This window comes from Saimiri boliviensis, chromosome 4, assembly GCF_048565385.1.
Source record: "Saimiri boliviensis isolate mSaiBol1 chromosome 4, mSaiBol1.pri, whole genome shotgun sequence".
NCBI classification, from domain to species: domain Eukaryota; kingdom Metazoa; phylum Chordata; class Mammalia; order Primates; family Cebidae; genus Saimiri; species Saimiri boliviensis.
The window spans coordinates 22545282-22565185 of NC_133452.1; the positions used below are offsets into that span (position 1 = coordinate 22545282).

At 33.3% G+C, this 19904-nt stretch overlaps 1 protein-coding gene across 4 annotated transcripts in view; it reads right to left on the reverse strand.

Annotated features, from left to right (window-relative positions):
* STXBP5 (syntaxin binding protein 5) overlaps nt 1-19904 on the reverse strand; it is a 170724-nt gene that overhangs the window by 8663 nt on the left and 142157 nt on the right. For all 4 annotated transcript variants that reach the window (XM_039467624.2, XM_074397306.1, XM_039467625.2 and 1 more), the window contains 4 exons: nt 15605-15844; nt 12170-12539; nt 11711-11876; nt 4970-5081 (listed from right to left, as the gene is read on the reverse strand). In XM_039467624.2, coding sequence (XP_039323558.1) covers nt 4970-5081; nt 11711-11876; nt 12170-12539; nt 15605-15844 — 888 coding nt within the window. The remainder of the gene's footprint in view (nt 1-4969; nt 5082-11710; nt 11877-12169; nt 12540-15604; nt 15845-19904) is intronic.

Here is a 19904-nt window from a genome sequence, read left to right on the forward strand (position 1 = left end):
TGTGGTAATAGTGGGGATTATGTGTCATTCTTAATTTCAAAGTAAAAGTTTTGAATATCATTTAATGTTCCTGCATTAAGAGTGATATTTGCAATTTACTTTCTAGGAATCTCTACCAGGAATGGATACTGAATTTTTAAAAATGATAAATCAACTTTGAATTCATGATACAAACCAAACTTGGTATATATTTATTATATATTATTTGCTATATTAATATTTCATTTCAGACTTTCTCTCTATAAATGGTATTTGCCTGTTTTTTTTCCTAATACTACTTTGGTTTTTGGTATCAAGGTTGTGTTAGCCTCACAGATTGAGTTGATGAGTGTACCTATTTTTTCCTTTTGAAAGAGTTTGTGTGGGAGTTGAATTATTTTTTTCCTTAAATATTTGGGAGAAATATTAAGAAAGCACAATTTGTACCAGAAGTTTACTTGTAGAGAAGTTTAAAATGATGGCTTCCATCTCTGATATAGTACTATTAGCATTTTAAAATTTATCTTATTGTCCATTTTCACTGTTATAATTGGTAAAATAAACAAATTCCTAGAAAAGTTAAAAGTTATATATTACATTCTCATTTTTAACTTCAGTGTTATTCCTTATTTTTTCATTCCTAATAGCATTTACTTGTGCATTTCTTTTTTTGTGCTTGGTTTTGGCAGAGGTTATCATTTTTATTAGACTCTTAGAGAATCAACTGGCTTTTGTTACGCACTGAATAGCTGTGTCCCCCCCAACTCCCACCCATTCCTATGTTGAAATCTAACCCCTCCCTAATGTAATGTCAGAAGTGGGGCCTTTGTGAGGTAATAAGTGTATTGTCCTCATCAATGGGATTAGAGCCCCTAAAAATAGGCCAGAGAGGTAGCTTGCTGTCTTTCCCTCCTGTGAGAATGCAGCCAGAAGGCTGTCTGTAAGCCAGGAATAGGGTCTTCAAACAACTCTATCCTGCTGGCACCTTGATCTCAAACTTAACAACATCCAGGACTGTAAGAAATAAGTTTCTGTTGTTTATAAGCTACCCAGTTTATGGTATTTTGATATAGCAGCCTGAACTAAGACAGCTTTGTTCATTTTTCCATTGCATTTTACTATTTCATAAATATCTTCATCTTCTTTATTTGGTTTATTTTGCTGTTTTTCTAACTTTTTGAGATGAACGGTCAGTTCACTCACTTTCATGCTTCTTTTTTTCCCCAAATACTAAGACGTATTTAAGATTACAATTTTCACTCTTTAGTACTACTTTACTGGCATACCAATGCTCATAAATTCTTGGTCAGCTGATTCTTCATCTGTGTTTATGCTTTTCCATTTTTTTTTTAAAAATTTCAACCTTTGTATGTCCTTAGGTTTTATATGTGCCCCTTATAAACAATGTACATTTCTTTCTATTTAATTTATTAATGTATTTTTAGAGATGGTCTTGCTCTGTCACCCAGTCTGAAATGACAGTAGTGTGATCATGGCTCACTGTAGCCTCAAATTCCTAGACTCAAGCGATCCTCCTGCCTCAGCTTCATGAGCAGTAGGTAGGTCTAGAGGTGCATACCACCACTAAGTTTTAAAATTTTTTGTAGAGACAGGGTCTTGTTATGTTGCCCAGGCTGGTCTTGAACTCCTGATCTCAAGCACTCTCCTGGCTAAGCTTTCCAAAGTTCTGGGATTACAGGCATGAGCCTCGGCGCCCAGCCTTCTTTTCTTTTCAAATTCAGTCTAACAACTTTTGTCTTTTAGCTGAAACATTTATTCTGCCTACATTTAGTACCATTATTTATATTTAAGTTAAATCTACCATGCTTTATGTTCTATCTGTTTATCCCACCTGTTTTGTATTCTCTCTTTTCTTGCTTTGTCTTGGTAAGACTGTGATTTACCTGTTATTCATATGGAAGTTATGTTCTACTTTTCTAAGTTTTACAGGTTATCCTATAAATTACATGTATCCTTAACTTATCAATGCTAATGAATACTTTTTACAAGTTTCCCAAAAAAATTCAAGAATCTCAAATCACCTTAAATTCATCTACTCTTTCTCAACTCCTTAATGTTATGACATACTTTGGGCCATATTATTGTTTGTGTATGTGTATACATACTATACATCTTTGTTTTGCAGTTTCTAAAGATTATATTAATTATATTATCCATATATTACTTTCTTTCTAAATCACTGTTTCTGTGTCGCTGACATCCCATCCAAGATTATTTTCCTTCCATCTGATGTGTACCCTTCAGAATCCCCTTTAGCGTGATGGTAAGGTTTACTTATTTGTCTGAAAATGTCTCATTCTTAAAGAATTTGTGTGTATAGAATTATGGATTAAATATAACTATCATTTTCTGTCAATATACAGAAGATCATCTTACCATCTTTGTATGTTGAGAAGTCATGTATCAGTCTCTGTTCGTTAAAAAATCTGCAATTTTTCTCTGGCCACATTAAAGATTTTCTCTGTCTCTGGTGTACTATATATTAATGAGATTAGCTAACTGAAAAATTTTAAAGTCATTGGAATTAGGCTTCTCAAATTTGGGGATCACTATCATCTATCAATTCTAAAAAGTTTTCTCACATTTACACACACACACACACACACACACACACACTTTTATACTACATATGTATGTATGGGATTACATGCCTGTAATCCCAGTACTTGGAAAGTTTAGCTGGGAGGGTTGCTTGAGACTAGAAGTCTGAGACCAGCCTGGGCAACACAACAAGACCCTGTCTCTACAAAAAATTTTAAAACTTAGTGGTGGTATGCACCTCTAGACCTACCTACTACTCATGAAGCTGAGGCAGGAGGATCGCTTGAGTCTAGGAATTTGAGGTTACAGTGAGCCATGATCACACTACTGTCATCCCAGCCTGGGTGACAGAGAAAGACCCTGCCTTTAAAAATACATTAAAAAATTAAATAGAAAGAAATGTACATTGTTTATAGGGGACACATATAGGTCTAAACATGTTAAATCTTCTCACAGCAACTTCTTTTTTTAATCTTCTCCTACATGTTTTGTGTTTGTTTGTTTCTTTGTGCTACATTTTGGATGATTTCTCCTAACCTATCTTTAAGTTACATAATTCTCTCTTCACTTTTGTCTAATCTGTAGTTAAGCCTATCCATTGGGTTAATTTTAGTTTTTGAATATTTCAGGTCTAGAATTTCATTCTGGGTTTTTTCACATCTACTGCTATTGACTTTTACAGTTCTCAGTTACCTGATACAATGTTCAGACATTATATTTATCCTCTTGAACACAATAATTATTCATAATTACTTTATATTCTGTGTCTGATAATTCCAATATTTGAAGCACCTATCCTTTTGCATTTTCTGTTTCATTAATCATGCTGTTGATTCCTAGTGTTCCTGGTTATCTATGACTACATATTTGAAAAATTATTTGTAGAGATAGTTTGAGCACTTGGAATACACTATATTCTTTCTGAGATCTTTTTTTCATTTGCTCCTACCAGGATATCTGGACTCTAGTAGTCTAGAAAAAAGACTGTAATTAACACTGAAGACTTTTTTTTTTTTTTTGAGATGGAGTTTCACTTTTGTTACCCAGGCTGGAGTGCAATGGCATGATCTTGGTTCACTGCAACCTCTGCCTCCTGGGTTCAAGCAGTTCTCCTGCCTCAGCCTCCCAAGTAGCTGGGACTACAGGCGTGCACCACCACACCCAGCTAATTTTTGTATTTTTAGTAGAGACTGGGTTTCACCATGTTGACCAGGATCGTCTTGATCTCTTGACCTCGTGATCCACCTGCCTCGGCCTCCCAAAGTGCTGGGATTACAGGCGTGAGCCACCGTGCCCAGCCAACACTGAAGACTTTACAGGTCACCCAGATATTTGAAGCCGAGCTAAAAGTCCTGTGGGTGTGTGGAGGGGTGGTGGGTGGTTTATTCCCAGTTCACCTATACTCTGAGTCTTTGCAAACAGCAGGAGTTATTTCAGGGTCCCCCCTCTTGCCAGCAGGGGGAGCCCATCTTGCTAGCCCTAGCACAGCTTGGCACCTTAGCCTCATTAGCAAAGTACTGCAGAGTCAGAGCCCCAAGTTGCCAGACTCTCCACGTGGGGCTTCTCATCGATACCGTTCTTGAAAAATCCTTACTATAGTATTACTTCTTTGATGTTTTAAAGAAAGCTTAGAAATAGGTTTTCTGAGTTTTATATAACTTCATACATTTTTCTCAGTGAGAATTTTATTCCAAATTATCAGTCCCCACTGACTTTAACAGTCTTCATTTTTTAAACTAAAAACTATAGACGAATCTTTCGGGTAAGTTTTAAAAAAAATTCACTGCATTGCTACTTACTACTGTTTAATGTTACGGTTTTTCTAATTAGTCCAATGAACATGAAACAACAATTCTAAATATTTTAGCAAAAAAGAAAAAAAATTCAAAGGATAGATAGTAGCTTCCATTTATAAGAAAGGTCAAACATTCACTGATTTCATTAGTTCATTCAAAGACAAACTATTAACTTGTATCAACTATGTGGAAGGCAGTAAATGAACCAGAAGGTTTATTTTATGATGAAGTTTAAATGAACTAGAACAGTCTTAGTGGTTTTGAAAGATAGATTAAATGTTAAAGTAAAACCTTTTTCGAAGTTAAGGTTATCAGTTAAAGAAAATTGTAGCATTAAAATAACATCACATTTACTGAAAATAAAGAAAGTGCTTTCTAAATTATTTACTTAAAGTTGTGAATACTACTTTTTAGCTATCTAAAGTTATTCTGATTTTGGTTCCTTGAGTAAAAGATTTCCCTGATTTGGGATAGAATAACAGAAAATAATTTTATGTATTTGTTAAAACAAGGAAATAGTAATTATTGTGACAAACAGAAAAAAAGTGAACATAATTTACAGGCATAAGAAAATTTCTATGGCTTGTTTCTGTTTTATAGATGTATTATCCAAATCAAATAAATCAACTTACATAGTTCTTCTCTGTCAAGAGATTGTGCACCACCTCCAAATAAGCCTTTAAAGAATCCCCTGTTTGGTGCTTCAGGTGTTTCTACAGGAGTGAAGAGTTCACCCAGCATTTCCTTTAAAATCAAAACAAATCGTAATTGTTAAAATTTCAGGGAAACTAAACTATAATCAACAGAATTATCACTGTAAACTCTTTAAGCTTATAACATTACCTGTTAAGGCTTACAATTAATGAGCACATGTCCTATGATCAGATACAGAACATACCGACTTATTCAAACACTACATTTCTAAAACTAAGACTTATTTGCTGCTTGCTCCTTTCACTAGATTACTTGCTTTATTTGCATTTTAGGCAGACAGTATTTTTGCTTAAGACTGTCAGGAGATTCTAATTTTTAAGACGAAATTTTCATATAACTCATGAATTGATAAGATTAATAATTACATTAGAAAGAAGACTTTTTTTTTCTTTTTTTTTTTTTTTGAGAACGAGTCTTGCTTTCTCACCCAGACTAGAGTGCAGTGGCATAAGGTTGGCTCACTTGCAGCTTCTGCCTCTGGGGTTCAAGTGATTCCTGTGCCTCAGCCACTGAGTAGCTGTGATAGTGTGGGATTACAGGCATATGCCACCATGCCTCGGTAATCATTGTATTTTGTAGGGATAGGCTTTGCCATGTTGGCCAGGCTGGTCTCAAACTCCTGGCCTCAAGTAATCCACCTATCTCAGCCTCCCAAAGTGCTAGAATTACAGGAGTGAGCCACCATGCCTGGCCAGAAAGAAGAAAACTTTTTAACAGCAAGTATAAAAGTCCAGTGTAATAATGATGATATATAGTTTTATAATTATAACCTTTAGCTGAGTCAGAAATTTGTAATTTAGATACCTACTACTTTTCTCATAAACACATGCTAGGAAGAGAATTATGCCAACATATACCTGGAATTTCAGAAATCTGGCAGAGAGATGAAAGTCTTGTACTTTTTCTGAAATTACTGTCAACATTTTTCAGAGCACAGACATGGTAAAAGTCAGTCAAGAGAGAAGATTGCTGACATGTTACTGGTTTTGTTGATAACACATAAAGAGAAAAGATGAGTTTTTTTTAAGAAAAGAATGGTAGCAATATTTATTTACAAGGCAACTTTGGGAGGATATAGTAGTGAATTTAAAATACACTAAGGCCCTGGGATTGCATTTCGCTCCTGAAAGAGAAGTAATTATGATATAAGGGCAAGTACATTATTGGCCCCAGGCAGGAGTTCTACTATACTATGGTATTATTACATCATTATAGTTGGAGTAAAAGTATTTTTCAGAGTTGCTTCCTTAGCGCTGGGCTAAGAAGGTTGGTAAAGGATGTTCAGGTTTTCTTTTAGGCATATCCATATTAATGTTATCCCTCCACCTAGATTACGAATGGGAGGAGACAATTATTAACACTACACAACAGTTTTATTTATAAGACTGAAGTGGACTGAAGCCCTTACATTTTTAGTTTCTGTCCCCTGGATTTTTATAAAGTGTAGTAAACCTGAAATAAAACACTTTCTGAATTCAATAGATTAAACTTGTTAAAACCCACCATGGAATATACTGATACCTATTATATTAAAATTTATGTTAAACTCAGAAGCAATTTAGGCATATTTTAAATCTTTTAAAAACAGTATTTCAGAGATCCTAATTTAAACTGTATATATTAAATTCTTATAACAGTAAAAAAAATTGCAACACAGCTATCATTTGGGTGTCTCATGCTAAATCAAAATAATGCTATAACATGTAAATAGTGACAGTTTAAAGGTATGCTTTTTAAAAATTTTTACCTTATTTTAGAACTATGCTTTGAATTTCTAATTATTTAGTGTTTAATGAGCTTACAATTTCACAAAGGTAAAGAAATATAAAAACACCATTTTATATTCATTATATTCTATGTAGCAGAATGAGTATAAACTTTGAAACCAGATGGACCTGGATTTGATTCTCATTTTCTGACTTTTACTAGCAGAAGACTCTTAGTCGAATTAGTCTGTCAAAGGAATGGTCTCTTCAACTTTAAAAATGGGAGATAATAATAACTGCCTCTCGGGAACATTACTAGGATTAAAGATAATGAGCATATAAAGTGCCAGGAGTAGACATCAATAGTTTATGTACAGAAATACAAAAATCTATTGCATAGAGATGAATCCAATTAGAAAACATATAAGTCATTTATCCATACGTTAATATTATGAACAGACATCTTTAAAGGAAGTTGAAAATTCAAATGTTTCTTAGAGTCTAGATTATCTGCAGTCTTAATATTAAAGTTTTGGAGAAATACATAAAATAATATGTATGGGCATTTTTTCACTTGTATTTAAATAAGGATTTTAATTATACATAAATATAGTATTTAGAATGATTAATGTTAATGACTAGTAAATGTTGGTGAAATCTAATAATTTGCAATTTCTGTGATCTTGCTAAATCTATTCATAGTAGATAGTATTTCTGAAACAAGACTTTGGACTTAAATCATCTAAAATATGAATATTTAGAAATAAATATACTTGTCTGATTTTTGACTCTTGCATATCGTTTGTCTTGCATGTGATCTAACAAGTTTGGTGGTAAAATTTAGGACTAATTTCATGAATGAGTCAATGTATGGGCTTTGGTTATTACTATAAAGTCCTTTATAGTGTATCAAATAATCACTGATTTTAATCATTTTAAGAAACTTTATATTGTAAGAGCACTGAATCTGAAAAAATAAATATATTCAGGACAAGCACAGCAATAAACTAGATACTGAATACACAATATATAGGAGAGGCTAAACAGTTCAACGATCATTAGTTGTATATAGCCATTACTTGGGGTTTTGTTTATAAATTATAATCTTGAGGTGCTTACCAAAGTTACTTAGTTGTTTTAAACTTATTTTGTCATAATGTATTTATTATCCTTTTGATATATTGCTAAATTCAATCTGCAAAAATTTTGTTTACAAATTTTGCTTTATTTGTGAGAGATATTAGCTTATATGTAGTTTTCTTTTCTTGGTCTAATTTTGGTGTGAGGTTAATGCTTCCTTCATAGAACAAGCTGGGAAGCATTCCTGATTCAGTTTTTGAAGAAGTTTGTGATCTGGTGTTATTTCTTCCTGAAATGTTGACAGAGTTCATCATTGAAGCCATCTAGGCCTGGAAGTTTCTTGGTCCAAGGTTTCTAAACTCAATTTCAATTTCTTTGATAGATTCAGGACTATTTAGGTTATCTATTTTTTCTTCAGTGAGCCTTGGTTATTTGTTTTTTGTGAACTTTGTCCATTTTGTCTAAGTTTTCAAGTATTTCTGGCATAAAGTTGTTCATAATATTCCCTTTTTATCCATTTCATATCTATAGAATATATAGTAATGAGACTTCTCTTATTACTGATATTAATGATTCGTAACTTCTTTCTTTGTATGGCTTGAAATCAATTGTATTGGCTTTGGTTTCATTGATGTTTTTCTATCGTTTCCTTGCTTTCCACTTGGAAATTTATTTTTTTCTTGTGTTTGAGTTTAATTTGCTTTTCTCAGTTTCTTAAAGTGAAAGTTGACATCATTGCATTGAGACTCCCTTCCTTTCTAACATAGGTGTTTTAGTGCTGTAAGTTTGTCATGTTCAAACACTTATTTTTTTTCTGTTACTATGCTTTCAAGTTTACTGCCTTTTCTTCTGTAATGTTGAATCTTCTGTTAATGCCATTTAGCATATTTTTCACCTCAAACACTATAGTTTCTCATCTTTAGAAGTTTATTTTTGGATATTCCGTGTTTCTAACTTTTTGAACAAATGGAACTCAGTTATAATTGTTTTAATATCCTTCCGTGCACTAATTCTGTATGCATATCAGTTCTGGTTTGGTTTCTACTGATTATTATCCTCATGATGGGTCTTGTTTTTCTGTCTCTTTGCATGCCTGGTAACTGACTGGATATCAGACATTGCAATTTTTACCCCATTGGGTGCTAAATATTTTTTATTTCCTTTAAGTTTTCTTGAATTTCTGACAGAAAACATTTTCATTCTTTCTAATCTTGCTTTTGCAATTTGTTAGGCATAGCTGAAGTAGTGGCTGATAACGACCATCCAAAGATATCAGGTCCTAATCTCTGGGACCAAAAAATGTTACTTGGCAAAGAAAAGGAGTCTGTGCAGATGTGATTAAGTATCTTGCTCTACTTAATCTGGGTTATCTAATGGGTTATAATCCAATTACCAGTGTCTTTTCAAGAGAGAGAGACAGAGAAAATTTTGACACACAGAAGAGGAGTAGGTAATGTGGCCATAAAGGCAGAGATTTCAGTGATGTGGCCCAATGTCAAAGAACATCAGCAGTTCCCACTAGAAGGGGCAATAAATAATTATCTTCTAGAACCTCCAGAGGAAGCAAGACCCTGTTAGCACCCTGATTTTGCCTCAGTGAAACTGATTTTGGACTTCTGGCTTCTACAAGTATGAGCAAATAAGTTTCCACTGGTTTTGGCCACCAAGTTTGTGGCCTCAGGAAACTAATATCCACACAAATTATGGGTTTCTCCAATCTGGTTGTTGGGAACACACATTGTTCTTGGCATGGTTTCTACAAATCCTCTATTCCTTTCAAATGGTTCTTTTTCTGCTCAGAAAGCTTAGTCACATGTACATGGTGAATAGCATATAGTGTATATTCAGGGGGACTCTGTACATCTCCAGGGTTCTTTCTCTTTGTAGCTCTTTTCTCTTGAATTTACCTGGTGCCCCCAGACTCTTGTTCCTACTCTTCAACTTGGAAAGTCTGCCAGACTTTACCTCTGTACCTTTGCCCTGTGCCATGTCCTGAAAACTGTATTAAGGCATTAAAGCTGGGATACCTTCTTTGTTTCCTATCTGTCAGAGATTACTTTCCTTCATTGCCTGATGTCCAGTAATTTGAAAATCATCCTTTCATGAGTTCTGTCTGCCTTTTTTTAGGTTGTTTCAGGCAGGAGGGCTAATCTGGTCCCTATTATTCCATCTTGGCTGGAAACTTCATAAATGTTTGTAGACATCTTCTTTATTTTTTATTTTTGGCTAAAGTTAAATGAATGCACAATGTAAAAGGATACTTGGGGAACCAAGGTATATAATATTTATCAAGTTCATAGTAGTCTTCAACAGATTTTTACCAAGGCATTATCTCTAGGTACTAAAAATACAGAGGTAAATAACATGTCACTATTGCCCAAAGAAAACATTTTATCACAAATTCCTTCAAGAGAATCTTTTTTTTGTTGTTGTTTATCTCTGTATCATGAAGGCAATAGCAGATAGTTTAAAATACAGTTTACTACTAAAAGACTACTTCATTTAAACATACGTAAGAAAACTATGGCTGCTATTAAGAATAACTGAAGAAAACATTGACTAAAGGATAGAATAAATTGATTCCCCAAAAATGAAGTATAGATTTTTGAGCAGTTGAATTAAGACCACATTTCAGATGGAAATGAATTATGAAAATATTCACTTGTCCATATTATTTCTTAACATAACATTTTGCTAGTGAAAAGAAATGCTAAAAGGAATATTTTAAGGTTTATCCTTCACTTCAGATTCTCAGGAATCTTCGAACAATAACTTTCATCCAAATGTAAATGGAAATTTAAATCTAAAATGTCAGATATGTAACTTTGTTTTACTCTCCAAGTTTACAATATTACTCAGGACTAAGTTTCCAGTACAGTATAGTTTACTGAAATAATAACACAATGAGAACAACAACATTTGACATTTATTAAGCATTCTCTGTACCAGGGGCACTACGCTAAGCACTGTCTCCTTTAATCCGTACCATATCCTCTGAGATACTATTTCCATGTTAATTTTAAAGATGATGCTAAGAGACATTAAGTAACTTGTCTATGACCACATAATTACATAGTTAACAGGACGGACTTGAATTCAAACTTTTTGACTCTAAAGCTCACGTTCTAAAAATAATAAGCCACAAATTCAAATTTGTAGATGTGTAAAACAGGGCTAATTAATTGAAAAAACTTTCATTATAAAGTTCCTCTAGATAGTAGTTTCCTCTAAATATCAAATATCAATCAATATTTTAGCTCAAGATTTCCAGAGCACTTTTACTTTGGAAGGTAAAGCTAAACTGATCATTTCGAATACACACAGAAGCACATACAACACTCAGATACTTTAAAAAGGGCACAGTTTTATACGTAAAGAATTTGCATATAGTCTCTCAAAAAAGAGCAACCAAAATATTCAGAGAAAAACTATCAAATAATATTTTTCTTCTATGTGTAAATATCCTTGTGACTAAACAGAATAGGAGATGGGATTACAAAATTTTCCCTAAAATAGACTCATTTATTTTCACATTAACACACTTCTTAAAAAGGATGTGTGTGTGTAATACATATTTATTCTATGTGGAGAGTAGGTATAAAACGCAGGTAACAGTTTGTATTTCTCTGCCATCACTGGAAAGACAGATATAGATTAGTAAGACGAAACTGCTCTTTACAGCAGATGTCTGAAGATAATACTTTTCATCATGGAAGTCTCAAAGCATGTGCTCTGAAAGTCTAATTCAATGGTTCGGATTTTCCCATGTAGGCTCACTTGTATACTTCTATGAAAGTAAGGAACAGATAGTGTAAGAGCCCTCAGATAATACTTTACCTCTGAAGAAATTATAGTAATATTTCTATTAATTACCTGAAGATTTTCACAGGTCTCTTGACTGTAAGTAAGTCTCTGGATTTCTGTAGGTGAAACAAGGTATAATGCTTGTCCATTGTTGGTAAAGCAGAACGTTCTGGCTATCCGCATATTGGTAAGGGGCAAGTAATACACATCCAATAGAGGCCTTAAACTTGGCAAACTTGAGAAAAAAATTAAAAACTTGTTAATTATAAGGTAGGTTTTAGTCTTGAACATACTATCATTGTTAAAAATGGCAAAGACCTTACAAATCTTATAATTTAGTTTGTATACTTGAGTGGGAGATTAAAAAATGGTTTATATTCCTCATATACTTGTTCGCTATTAGCTGAATCAAAATAAATTCTCAGAGTCTAAGGCTATAAACAACAAAAAAGTGTTTCTTTTAAACAATTCTGTAGTATAACCTGAGGGAAGAAATGCTATAACTGTGTTTAAAAAAAAATCTCTTACCTAAAAGTCATTATATGTCCATTGGCACAGAAACAAGCAAGGCAGATACTGTTACTCAATGCTACAATATCTCCACGAAGCACAAATGAGGTCTCTGTAATATTTTGCTTATAAGCACAGTTCTGGGTTGGCAGTGAGATTACTTTTGCTTGTTTTTCAGAACAGATCACTGCATACTGGTTTTCACTAATTTCCTGAGAAGAGGAGGGGGATACTGATACAGGCCGCCGTTTTTTCAGTTTCTCCTTTTCATCTTTTTCTTCTGGAACATTGTGTTCTCTCCAGGGTTCATATGCAGGTGGTATTAAGCAGCCCGTGGTATCCAGAAATGCCATTCTCAAGATTGCACCTTTTAACCTCAATATAGTACCTAAAATACAGAAGTCTAGTAAATAACTTAAATATCTTAACAGAGTAAACATGTTTATTCTAACTTTGACAGATAGCAGATACTCAAAAATATGTTGAATGCATATTGAATTGAACACTGGCTCATGGACGGGATTCAGATTTTAAGCATGACACTTATGAGTCTGGAAAAAGATATCAACTTATATGCTCCAAATAGATAAATGCCACTAATGATCACTCACAATTTAATTACATATAATAAATATTGCAAACATGTATCTGGTCTTTAAATGAATAAACAAATGACATGCTAGAGTATCTGGAACTGTTTTCTCTTACACCCAGCAAGTGCACTACCAGTTAGCAGGAGAACAAGTGGACATGTACCTGGAGCAGTCAATATGGGGCCACAAGTGGCTGCAGAGCACTGGGAATGCGCCTTGTCCAAAGTGTGGTGAACAACTGCAGCATGTGGCGAGAGTAAAGCACATGCCACATCTGAAGATTTTAGTACTCCAAAAAGCTAAATGTAAAACACCTTAGTAATTTTTAATAATTACATGCTAAAATGACAGTATTTAGGATACAGTGGGCTAAATGTTATTAAAATTAATTTCACCTTTTTTAATGTGACTACTAGAATATTTAAAATTATGTATGTGGCTTTGCATTGCATTTCTAATAAACAGTACTGATCTAGATGACCAATGAGAAAAAAAATCCATATATTTGTAATCATTACCTCTAAAATCATAATTCCTTTTAAATGATTCACAACAAATGTCAGATATACTGAAGGCATTATTTCGGTCAGCTTATCGTCTTAATCTAGAGGCTACATTTCTTGACTTGCTTCAGTTAATGATACTCTTTCCCCTATATCCTTGATAATGTACAATATGCTTTAATGCTCACTTCTGAGTAAACTGATAACATTATTAGAATGGAGGGGAGGGTAGACAACTGAGTTAGCATTCAATTATTAAAGACTTTTCATGTTTTGTTTAAATTTATATAAGGTTTTATAGTTTGCAGTATTTTGTCCGTATATTATTTTCTTTTATTTCTAAGAAAACAAATTCCTGATGTTCTCTCAAAACTTTTCTTAAAAGAAAAAACATTCTTTCCTTTCCGCTTTGCATTTATGTTTTATCTGTAGTAAGGCTGCAGGATAAAATAGAGCACATACTTCAATTTGAATTTCAGATAAACAATGAATATTTTTTAGTATAAGTATGTCCCAAATGCTACATATCTGTCCAAGCCTAAATGGGACACACTTACATTAAAGTATTTGTTACATAAATTAAAATTTGACTGCGTATCCTCTATTTTTATTTGCTAAATCTAGTAACTCTACTCTACATCCAGGTTCAGTGAGCAGATAATTTAACTATTTTAAGCAGCTTGGTAGAAAACTCAGAAACATATGACAGTAATACTCTTATAGTTTTAATTACTATTTACCTTAAAACGTATTATAAAGCTAACTTTTCTTTCAAGGTCTCTTATTTTTTATTCTGTTACGCCCAAAGAGTCCTTCTGCCTTTAAAGTTTTGATGAGGTCAGCTGAATTATCCATGCTAATTTGGGAACTGTTTATAGCACATACATGGTTCTAGTATGTGGATTTAAAAAAAAAATGCCCTAAAATAACTTTTAAATGTTTGCTTGTCCTATAGTTGATGGGACTTCAGCATGTTTCCCAGTAGAGTAGTGGTTAACTGTTGAGTTTTCCTCTTGAAGAAAAGAAAAAATAACAGCAGACAAAGTAGACCACTTTAGGTTCTTAACTACAGAAACCCATCAGCTCGAAAACCTGTCTCTCTTCTCACAGTGCCAAAAGAGATGACATAAGAGTCACCGACATATTTTTAAATAAGCATCTTTTTAAAAACAAACCTCAAATATTCCATCATTGAGAGGAAACTAAGTTTCTTTCTTACATATAAAAGTTATTTTTGTACTCACTTTACAGCTAATTTGATTTATTGCAAGTTGGAAAGTATATCAAATACTTTTTTCTGTAGTTAACAGTAAATTATCTATATTTAATCCTGCTCACTCATTTTCATTTACTGAAAACATTTTTTTTCTTATTACAGATTGGTATATGTTTGCCATAGAAAATTTAAAAACTCCAAATCAGTAAAAAAATGAAAATAAAAATGACTCCAAATCCTACTTACCAATGACAACTCCTATTAACATTTGATTTTCAACTTTTCAGTTTTATTCCAATACACATATTTGTTGTTTACTGATAAAAACTGAGATTGTTAAGAATATCACTATGTAACCTGTTTTCTTTAATTTAACAAACTGATATGCAGTATATCCTCAAGCATTTATATAGCAAAATGAATAAATCAAACTATTTAATGTAATGATGGCTCAGAAATATAATTATAATTGCAGTTTAACTTCTAAGTTCCAAAAACTGTTAAAAGTCAGTACACACACAAGAGATAGATTTACAAGCAAAATCAGGGTTATTTCTATCTGGATGAGCATAAATAAGTAGTAACAGAAATAAGAATTCTCAGGTATCTCCTGACCTGACAGACTCCACAAACATTCGACAAAATCCAAACTCATTTTCAATATATAAAGTCTATTACTATTGTTTAAAATTTGCACTCAATTCACCTTTTCGTAACACTTCAAAGTAGAAAAATAATCTCAGGTTTCACTCTTGGAGATTAAAAATAATATGTGTAGAATATTTAAAAATGTATTTTTCTATTTTTCTCCTAAATGTACACCATTCTTTTGCTTGTGGTATTTGCTTGAGGTATTATGAATGCACTACTGTAGTCTTTCTTAAAAAAATATTTTCTTACATAGTGATTATTTTACACATGATCCAGAGTTTTAAAAAATGGCAAAACCTGAATGGCTGTATAAATAAACAACATTCTGAAATCTTGTTCTATGTATTCTTTCATTAAAACATAAGGCTGTTGCTGTTCCCATTTACATTTTAGAATTCTTAGATCAGTTCAAGAATGAAAAACAAAGGCTTCCATCATAGTAAATCAAACCTGTAATATAGCTCTAAGTGCAGCAGCAAAGCATACATACCACTTGGAGACACTATTACGGGCTGAAGAAGTCTTTGTTCTCCCCCTGGGGGAAGGTTCAGTGCAATGACAAGCACTGTTCCTAGCGTTGTTCCAACCCACAGACAAGGGGAAGGGGACGAGTCTGTCTTTCGAGTAAACGTTTCACAGAAATGAAGAGCAGAGATTGCTTCTCGGGATTCTTTGTCAATGCTTGTTACACTTGAACTCCGCGATCTGCTGAAGGAGTTATCCTTTACATCTGAAATGGTTAAAAATGTTGTGAGATTGCTCAAGTTATAAAATAAGTTATTTCTGTTTTTTTGGGGGGTATAAATTTGGCCAAGCAGTTGATCTGCAAGAAGACAACATCTATAGTATATTTAATTTTAACTTCATTTTAGTTGATCCTTGAACAACATGGGTTTGAACTGCACAAGTCCACTTATACATGGATTTTCCTTTACCTCTGCCACCCCGAGAGAGCAAGACCAACCCCTCCCTCCTCTTTCTCTTTCTCTTCAGTCTATTCAATAGAAAAACCACCACTTCCACTTAAGGAACAGTAAATACATTTTCTCTTCCTTATGATACTCTTAATAACATTCTTATTATATGAATTCAGTATATAACACTTCTAACATACAAAATATGTCTTAATTTACTGTTCATGTTACTGGGAAGGCTTCTGGTCAACAATAGGCTTTTAGAAGTTAAGTTTTTGGGGACTCAAAGCTATATGCAGATTTTTGACTTGGTCAGAGTGAGGAGTTGGTTCCCTTAACACCCGCATTGTTTAAGGGTCAAACATAACTGAAAACAAAAACAATTTACTTTTATGCTAATAAATTTTCCCCTTTTCTTAAATATATAAATAAATTCACACTCCTCAGAACTGAACTGGGTTCATGTCAATGAATATCTGAACATGCAGTCCTTGGGATCCTGGCTGCTTAGCCCTCAGCACATTCCTTTTCATGGTACTATGTCTTTCTTTGGTAATATAATCCATAACTGGTAGAGCTTGACAAGTGTGGATTTTTTCCATTTTCTACCTTAAAATGCATTTAGAAGTACTCTGATTCTACCCTCTAATTTACTGTATGATGGATCATTTATTTTTCAGACCAGCCCATATAAAAACCTTTAATCAACAAAAGTTTAGCTTTTTTCCCATTTTTCTTCAATGTCATTTTAACCATAATCCACATTCACCTAAGGAATTTTCACCAAAATGTATAACTGCCATCTGGCTCATACTTGATACCAGGCAAACTGCTTTACCCAGCTCTGTTAATGACAGGGACATTTAAAAAATTATACTAATAAAACTTCTTTCATCTTTAGCTACCTTCCCTGTTGCTAATCCCAAGCTTGTCTCAAGCCCTAGCCTTTTTGTTTCTCTTGGAACATCACTTCCAAACACTTCTTGGACTTTTTTCCTGTTATGCCTCACTATGCAAAAACCAAAGCACGTAATTTCCCCCAACCCAGTAAATTCTTCGAATGGCACTATTTATATTAATGACACTCCTGTTCTCAATGGGAGAAACACTTAAGATGAGCAACAGTTTGGGTTCCTCCCTTTCATTTGACCTATGCATCTGATGGGATGCCAAGCCCTAAGGGATTTTATTGTACATTTTTGTTTCCTTCTTTCCACTGGTAATCTACTTCCATTACCCTAAGTTCATGTTCTCATCACCATTTACTTAGACAATTCCCAACTGATCTCCTCACCCACAGCATCTCACTACTAACAAAACCCAATTAAATTTTATAAGGCATAGCTATAATGCTATGGCCTCAATCTAAAAAATCCTTAGTAGCTCCTCTTTATTTATTCATGCTTATAATCTTACTCAAATTTTTAAGACTCTTCACAAAATATCTTTAACCTACCCTCCTGGCCCTATCTCCCAGTGCTACCGTGTTTCAGTTCATTGTGGGAAATAAACAGAGGCACTCAATTTTCTCCAAACATAACCTGTACTTACCTACTTGTAGGCTTTTGCTTGTGGTATTCTGATTGGTGCCCTTGCATCAGCCTTTTCTCCTACCTATCAAGATTCTGCTTATTTTCCATCTCAGTTACTGTCATATTCCTCAAGTTTCTCCTGATTCCTACAACCTACATAGTTTCTCTCCCTCTTGAATACCTATAGCCACATTCTCTCTCCCATGAAACAAGTACATTTGTTCTGTAGTTATTTCTGACTTTTCTCATGCCTCACTCTAAAGTGACTGCAAGTATCTTGAAAGCAAAGATTGTGTCGTTTTGATACCCTGAGGAATTTAGCACAGTGCCTTGCACGTGAAAGGAATTCAATGAACACTTGCCGAAGGCAGATTTATAGTTGAGAATATCTAAACCAATGCTTCTGCTGTACCATTAGGATTTATTACAATTCCCAGTAGCTACTACTACTTACATCTAATAACTCCTTAAATCACGTGATTTCAATGCTCTTGTGAAGGGACTCTCCAAAATGTGAAAAATATAAAGCATGTTAAAGTCTTCTAAGTTGCACTTTCTTTATTAAATAAAAAAGGTATAGCCAAATCCTAGTTATACCCTACAAAAAGTTTTTGCAATCAAATTTAGATTCATAGATTTAAAATATTTCCCAATAACTATATGCAACATAATTTTGATTATAGGTAGCCTCTGAAAACAGTAATATTAGTTATGATAATACTATGGATTTTTTTAACTGCAGTTTCTAAAAACATCTTTCTTTTGCTTGAGATTGCATTTCCATAATTTACAAATTATGATATGGTAGAAAAGAACTACTTACTATAAATCAAACAACTTCCCATAATCAATGCCTCAATACAGAGTTTATAATTTTGATTACAAATATTTATTTTTTCTTTATGGTTTTCAAAGTTATTTTAGTAAAATACATTTTAAAAATTACAATAAATACATTTAATTTGCTACTTGTAAAGCATACATATACAAGGCAAATGAACATTTTCAGTTGTGACGTACTGATAGGAAGAGAAAACAATGACATGAGAAAAGTTGATGAACAGATTTCTTTGTAAATTAACCTGTGGAAAAACTCTTAATGATAACTATTAAAATTACAACAGGTGATTCACAACAACCTATACTTTAGATGTTAAGTCACAGGTCAAATGAGCAATGTTTGAATTTAATAGACTAATTTAACTATATAAAATTCACAACCTAAAATTATATTTTTATTACATGACTTATCTATAAAAATTAGATTACCAAAGCAACTTCTAAAGCTAGATCAAAATGGAAAAACTGACTGAATAAGAGTCAAATGTGAAACTGAGACAGGTTGCTTATTTAATATATTATCGGTCTCAACTTTTGAAAAAAAAAAAAAAAAGAACTTTCAGCAATTCATGAATTACAACTTCCACTTATTCCTTTTAAGTTAGGCATTATGGGTCTCTGTGAGCTCATTTATACAAGTTTGGCAAACTAAATAAACGGAATGAAAGTTTAATTTTAGTAGCTCTAGTAATAAGAGCAGCAGTGAAAATAATTACTACTAAGCAAGGCCTACCATGTGCCAGGCACTAATACTTTACAGTTATCATTTTATTGTGTCTACATAACCACCTTAAAAAGTATTATCATCACAATTTAACAAATGATTAAATAGAGGCTCAGAGAGGTTAAGTGACTTGCCCAGAATGACCAAGCTAGCATATGGTAGTGTCAGAATTTGTGTCTATGTTCAAGTCTAAAACTTCCTGTTAGTTTTCTGTGATATGGTAGCCCATAACCACTATCATATAGCTGAAATGTTATGGTTATTACTGAGAATTAAAGTTCTAGTTTTTAGATGTCAGAAAAGTGCCTGAATATGTGATCTTATTGGCTGATCTAAACTCAAAAAAAATTTGTCATTAATGCCTCCATCCAGCTCTACATGATACAGTCATGCCATAAAAATCACTGTTTTTATGCTACTCTCTACATACTTACAACATGCTACTTGTATGTATCACTTTCTCCTCCCCTCACAAAGCCTTATTCAACAAACTTTTATATTCCCAAATCAAAACATAATGCCAAGAGATGAAACTGCTCAAGGTTAGAATCTTAAATGAGGTAAGATCATGATTTGGAAATGCTAAAATTAGTAGGTTTAAATGGACCAACACCTAAGTTGGCATGATGCCTAAGAAACATAGTCAAGGAATCTGAAGAATAAATAGTGGTGAGGAGTGTGGGCTAATGCAAGGGAGAAAACCTAGTTATCTCTAAGATAGAGGTGGGTGAAATCATCCTTAAGCAGTCATACTTATTTAGGTAAAGGCAACAGAAATAA